Genomic DNA, 6,750 nt, shown 5'->3' on the forward strand with positions numbered 1-6,750 from the left:
GTCAGATTTAAAAAACAATAGCCGACATTAAAAATGTTTCTAAACCTATTTCGCCCTTCAATTGAAAAAGACATGGTTTCAAACCTATTGTGAGAAAGGTGAAAGTTGAACTTCTATCAACAACCCTGTCATTGAAGTTTTATTATTTCCTTCCTTGATAGATGAAGTTATTTTAATATTTCCAGTTATGTAATGATTAATAGATGAAAATTCTGCTGATGCCACAGATCCAATGCTAGGGAAGAGATAAGTTACTGTTGTAAATTTGGGCCTGGTGTGGACTGTTTTAGTTCCTGTCATATAAGGTCATATCTTCTTTCTTTCATGACAGAACTCATGTTATCTTATGTCTACTTGCTTAATAACATAAGCAAGGCTGTAACATTAGTAGCCCAGGGGGAGCTCATTCAGATATATGCAATGTCTCGCATGCATTTCTTCAGTCCTTAGAAGGCAAACTGAGTTGATCTTTAATGAGATAACCGTTAGACTATTCTGGTAGTAAACATGGCCACCACGGTCTGCAAAGTCTGTTTAATTTTATGCTGCAGTTGAAATGATGGCATGTTACAGACACTCACTTTTGTTAATTCATGAAAATATTGCTGCATGTTAATTTTATTACTTTTTTTTAACAGAACATTACACTGGACAGCACACTCACTCCTCCGAACTCGAACCCCCCTCCCCCCCAACAAAGTGAGCTGGATGACACACTGGTTACTTCTGACTTGTCTCCTGAAGTTGTTGCATCCTCCTGTCCTTTGGATGACAAACCATCTGAAAAATCTGTTAAAGAGCTATCACCTCAGACAACCCCAGTAGTAGCAGGTGCTACAGACAACAATGAAGATTATTGCGCAGTTTGCTTGAATGGTGGAGAGCTGTTGTGCTGTGATCGATGTCCAAAAGTTTTCCATCTTGGTTGCCATGTGCCTTCTCTGCTCAGCTTCCCAACGTAAATCTAGCTTTTAATTACTGCATTCCTTTTAGGCTGTTAGTGCATGTCATATAGTATTGTGATGCTGAGATGACAATTTTTAAAATATTTAAGCCAAGGATTCAAAATATACAGTAGGACAGTTACCAAAATATTGGTCATATGTTTAAATACCTAGCACCCTAAAACACGTATTCTAGAATGATGAAGAGAGTCAGAGTTGAAAGGAAAGAGCCACATTTAATTTTGTATTTAGTTAGAACAAACAAGCTTGAAATATGTTTTGAAAAGGGGTCACTAGACTCAAAATGATAACTCTGTTTTCTCTGCACAGATGCTGCCAGACCTGCTGAGTTTCTCCAGTAGTTCATTTTTGTGTGTTTCAGATCTCCAGTATTGGCCGTTTTTTCTTTTATTGCAATATGTTTGCCACTGTCAGCGTTCAAATCCTGTTTCCCAATCCTGGAGTGGAAGATCAGCTCTTCGCCTGGATCTGGTGATTTATCTACTTTCAAAGATGCTGACCCCTTTTTTCATATCTCAATATGTTTATTCAGTTCACAATTTCACACTCTTCTCCTTAACTACCATGTCTTTATCCCCTCCTTTCTGAAGCCAGATGCAAATTACTCACTAAGAATCACTTTCATATCTTCCAACTCCTCGAACAAGCTATCTTTCATTCTTTCATCGGTCTTACCTACCCTTAGTTATTTTCTTGGTTTTAAATTAATCCACCCTTACAACTAAGTCCAGAGTTGCCCATTATCTTGAACTTTCTGTGTACTGGCAAAATAGTTCTCCTGATCACATTTTACAGTTTTATCCCAATTAATGAAAGTCTTGTAATTGTTCTGTTGTTTCTGGAAATCTGACCAATTTGTCTAAATGCTTTGCCTTCTATCTTTCTCTGATTGTTTGGTAGTGGACTGATATACAAAATATACTCCCAACAGTACAATTGCAACTTTTTGATTCCTAGTTCAATCCACGTGACCGCATTTGATGATTCAAGTATATCGACCCTCCTCACAATTATAATTGTTTCTTTAGCCAAAGTTACAACCTACTGTTTTTGTTAACAACCCTCTCTATTCCATCTTAAGTGTTGATATTACCAATCCTTTAATCCATATTTTAGTGATAGCTAAGATATTGTACTTCCAATTGCCTAGCTGGCTTCACCTCATTTGCCTTATATTCACTATCCTTCTTGTATTGAAGTATATATCATTAATCACAAACAACTTCTTGTCTAATTTCTAACTGTTGTTTCCTTTGTCTTTCATACTGACTTACTAATTTTCTGTTTTGCATTTCTAACTTATTTTTGTCTCTTATTGTCAACTTACAAACCTCCCTGCCATGATGTATGGGTCCTCATTCTGTGGAGGTGTGACACATTCAGCTTGTGTAAATCCCATGAAATCACTACCACCCCCTGCCAAATTGGTCCCAATGCCTCAAGAATCTGAAGTCTTATCTCCTGCACCTATTCTCCAGGGCATATACATCTGCACCATCTGCTTATTTCTGTACTCAAAAGCTTGTTGCATCAGGGTAATCCAGAAATTGTTACCTTTTCACGTCTTGCTTTGTAATTTATTTCCTAGCTCCCAAAACTTCACCTGCAGAACCTCAAAGTTCTTTCTATCTATGTCATTGGCACTGTTATAGACCACGACTTTTGGCAATTCACCCTTCCTCTCAATGTTTTGAAACTGATCATCATAACCTTCACCCTGGCATCATGGAGGCAATTTACAATCCGGAGGCCATTGTTGAAATGGCTACTGTTGACACCACGTATTGAAACTCCTATCAGTATTGCTTTACTGACCTTTCCTCCTCTGCCACTGAACGGCTGAGCTATGTGTGGTACTTTGATGTACTCCCCAGAAGAACATTACCATCACCTGAATTAAAAGAACTGGGTGTAGAGGCTGATGCACAGAGAGAATTCCATCTGGTCTTTCTGTTCTGTCTCTCTGCCTACACATGCTTGATTTGAAGGCTGACCAGCTGTACAAACGTGCTACTTACATAGTATTCAGCCTCACTGATGCACTGCAGTCACACCAACTGACGCTTCCTGCACTGGGGGTTGTTCAGGATATAAGTGTCATGGAATTCCCACAAGACAGGATGTTCATTCAGTGGGCTAATATGCCCTACCATGCTTCTATCTATGAGACTGCTCACTAGATTTCTTTGTTTAACCTGCTGCCTTAACTCCGAGAAATGCAACTCACCAATCAGTCATGGACTTGCTCTCCTTTGCAACAGTCCTTGATATTTTTGTTGTTGTTTTTCAATTTGTTGAAAATATGCTGCTACCTCTGCTCACTGTCTTGCATTCTGCACTCTGTCCTGTATATATGATCTCTTCCTCTGTTTAAACCCCTGCCAACTCTGTTAAAGTCCACACTCTGCCCTGGGTCTTCTCACCAACTTTATTTATACTTCTTCCACCTCTGCTTAGGTCTGTGCCAACTCAGGTCAGAGATTTTCTTAAGATGCTTACATTTCTATGTATCAGTGAGTTGGCATGTAGGAGAATATTTTTAACGTTAATACATTTTTAGACATGGAGTCAAAAATGTTGGAGGAAGCATAATTGATATTAGATCTAAAAGAAAAATGGACTGACAAATGAGATTAAGTGAACAACCCTTTCAGTGACTTAGCACGGGTGCAATGAGCCAAATAGCTGCCTTTTATGCTGTAAAATTCTCTAATTCTATGGTGTTTGTGCTGGGAAAAACATACAATGGTGAAAGTCAGAACAGCTTTTCCAATATTTTCTGAATGATATGAAAACAATAGTTATATAATGTGTCCTTCTGTGGTTTGCTGACACCAGTTCAGAAGAAACTCTGACTAATTATGAGGTTACATATTTTCAAACATCAAGAGCAACATGACCAAGGTGATGAGAGTGTTGTATGCCTTATCTTCAGATCAGTGCAGCTAGATCTATGCTTACAGATGTTAGTATTTTTCTATTTACATGGAAAGTGTTATCAACAATGCTATCCAACAGTACCTTCTCAGCAATAACCTGCATGCAGATGCCTGGTTTGGGTTATGCCAGGGCCACTCAGCTCCTGACCTTATTATACCCTTGGGTCAAACATGGACAAAAGAGCTGAATTCCAGAGGTGAGGTGAGAATGACAGCCCTTGTCATCAAGGCCATATTCATCCAAGTGTGGCATCACAGAGTCCTAGCAAATTTGGAATCAATGAATATTAGGGCAAACTCTCCGGTGGTTGGAGTCATACCTGGTACATAGAAAAATGGCTATGGTTGCTGGAGGTTAGTTACTCAGCTCCAGGGAATCTTCATAAGAGTTTATCAGGGCAGTGCCCTAGGCCCAGCCATCCTCAGCTGCTATATCAATGATCTTTATAAGGTCAGAAGTGGAGATGTTCATTACACAATGATCAGCACCATTCACGACTCATCGGATACTGAAGCAGTCCATGTTCAAATGCAACAAGATCTGGACAATATCCAAGAATTTTAATCTAACTTTCCTTGTGATGTAACCTTGAGTTGCAATTTAACAAGGTAATGGACTTGTCCAACTCTTATGATACACAATTCAGAGATACAAAGAGAAACAAGTTGGTTTGATTAAATATTTTGCAATTTATACAAATCTCATTGAAATTAATCCTCTTTCTAATTTCCCCTGAGGCTGCACCAAATGTCTAATCTGAGGATTTTGGATGTAATTTCTCCTGGTAGCTAGATTAATACTACCATAAACATAGACTGTTCCCCTAACTTCACTGTTCCATGAAAATCATAAAATTTTAAAAAATAATGCATTTGTAATTTTACTTGAATTATAGATGAGGAAATTGCCCCAATATCTTTTCACATCTGTAAATACATAGGAACCAGAGAAATTGTTTTCCCTTTTTTCCAGGTAAAACTAGGGAATCAGCAACAGTGTTGAACAGACAGCGAGTAATATATCTGAGCGTAGTTAATTCATACATAGGATTAGGTCTCTCTGGTTGTTTCAGCAGTTATTGACCATCCTAATTGCCCTTGAACTGAATGGCTTGCTAAACTATTTAGCAGGGCTATTTAGAGTCAATCAGATTACTGTGAGCCTGCAGTCACATGTAGGCCAGATTGGGCAAGGTCTTTAATAAATCAGATGGATTTTTACGACAATCCGAAATGGTTACTGGGGACATTAGCTTTTATTTTCAGAATTTCTTAATAAATTCAGATTTCACCATCTGCCATGATTTGGTTTGAATGCATTTCTTTCAAATATTAACTTGGGACTCTGGTTTACTAATCCACTGATATTATCACTACACTGCTTCCTGCTCTTCATGTGAATAAGATTTTATATTGCTGCCTAGCTTAATTTAAAATAGTCCACAGGTATGTTAGTTTACAAAGAGGTTTTTGCGAGGATTTAAGAGCTTTCTGAAACTCAAGCTCCCTTAAGTATAAGAAGTATCATCAGAACCATTGAATAAGATTCAAGCTTAATCTTGCCTATCTTTCCTCCACGCGTACGTGCAATTTGGATAGCAAACAGAAATGAATGCCTAATCTCTCTAGCCAGAAAACCTACTAGACTCAAAGACTCATAGATGTTTGCAACACTGATCAAGGCCATTTGGCTCATCATGTCCACATTAGCCAACAAAAATCTGACTGCACTAATCCCATTTTTCAGCCCTTGGCTCATATGGCAACACGTGTGAATATTGAACTACTGCTTAAATGCTATGAGAGGTTTTGACTCAGCCATCTTTCAGGCATGAGTTCCAGACTTCCATCACTCTCTGGGTGATAAGATTTCTCCTCAACTCTCCTCTTAGCCTTCCACCTTTTGCCTTCAGTCCATGCCCCCTGGTTATTAGCCCCCTGGTTAATGGAAAATTCCTATCCACCTTATTTGTGCCCCTCATAATTTTATACAACTCTATAAGGTTCCCTCAACTTTCCTTACAGCTCAGAGGCAGCATCCTGGTAAATCTTCTCTGCACCATCTCTCGTGCAATCATATCCCTACTGTAATGCAATGACCAAAACTGCATACAATACTCGAGTTGTGACCAAACCAACAGTTTCAGCTTCACCTCCTGCTGTTGTTTTTTTATTTGTCTTGGTGAATAAAGATATGTATCCCATTTGCCTTCTTAACCATGATAACTGTCTGCCTTGCTACCTTCGAGGATTTATGGATATGCATAGCAAGATCCATCTGATCACCAGAATTTTCCAAGGGTTCTACCATTTATAGTGCATTCCCTCCTTGCCTTATTAGCCCACCTAAAATATATTACCCACACTTATTGAATTCTATTTGCTCTGCCACTTAACCAATCTGTTGATATCCTCCTGCAGTTTATGGCTGTCCTCACTATTTACTAGCCTACTGATTTTCATGTCATCCATGAACTTCTTGATCGCATGATGTCCATTTAAGTTCAAATCATGCATGCACGATATAAACAGCAAGGGCCCCAGCACCAAGTTTTGTTAAACCACATTGGAAATGGATTGCCAGTCACAGAAATATTCCTTCACAATCACCCTCTGCTTCCTGCCTCTTAACCAATTTTGGATCCAAATGTACATATTTCCTTGGATCCCATGGGCTCTTACTTTCTTGACCAGTTTATTCTCTGAAAATTTGATCAAATTTGTAAAACACAACCTTGCCTTATTAAAGATAACAAGGTGTAGAGCTGGATGAACACAGCAGGCCAAGCAGCATCAGAGGAGCAGGAAAGCTGACGTTTCGGGCCTAGGCCCTTCTTCAGAAAATC

General features: G+C 38.8%; 1 protein-coding gene across 1 annotated transcript in view; it reads left to right on the forward strand.

The window, feature by feature from the left end:
- The window catches only part of trim66 (tripartite motif containing 66), a 169,693-nt gene extending 168,730 nt beyond the window's left edge, over positions 1-963 (forward strand). Inside the window, exon 15 of the mRNA XM_048606799.1 lies at positions 639-963. Coding sequence (XP_048462756.1) covers positions 639-962 — 324 coding nt within the window. The 3' untranslated portion in view covers position 963. The remainder of the gene's footprint in view (positions 1-638) is intronic.
- The last annotated feature ends 5,787 nt before the right edge of the window (positions 964-6,750 follow it).

The sequence above is a fragment of the Rhincodon typus genome, chromosome 17 (genome assembly GCF_021869965.1).
Source record: "Rhincodon typus isolate 14 chromosome 17, sRhiTyp1.1, whole genome shotgun sequence".
NCBI lineage: Eukaryota > Metazoa > Chordata > Chondrichthyes > Orectolobiformes > Rhincodontidae > Rhincodon > Rhincodon typus.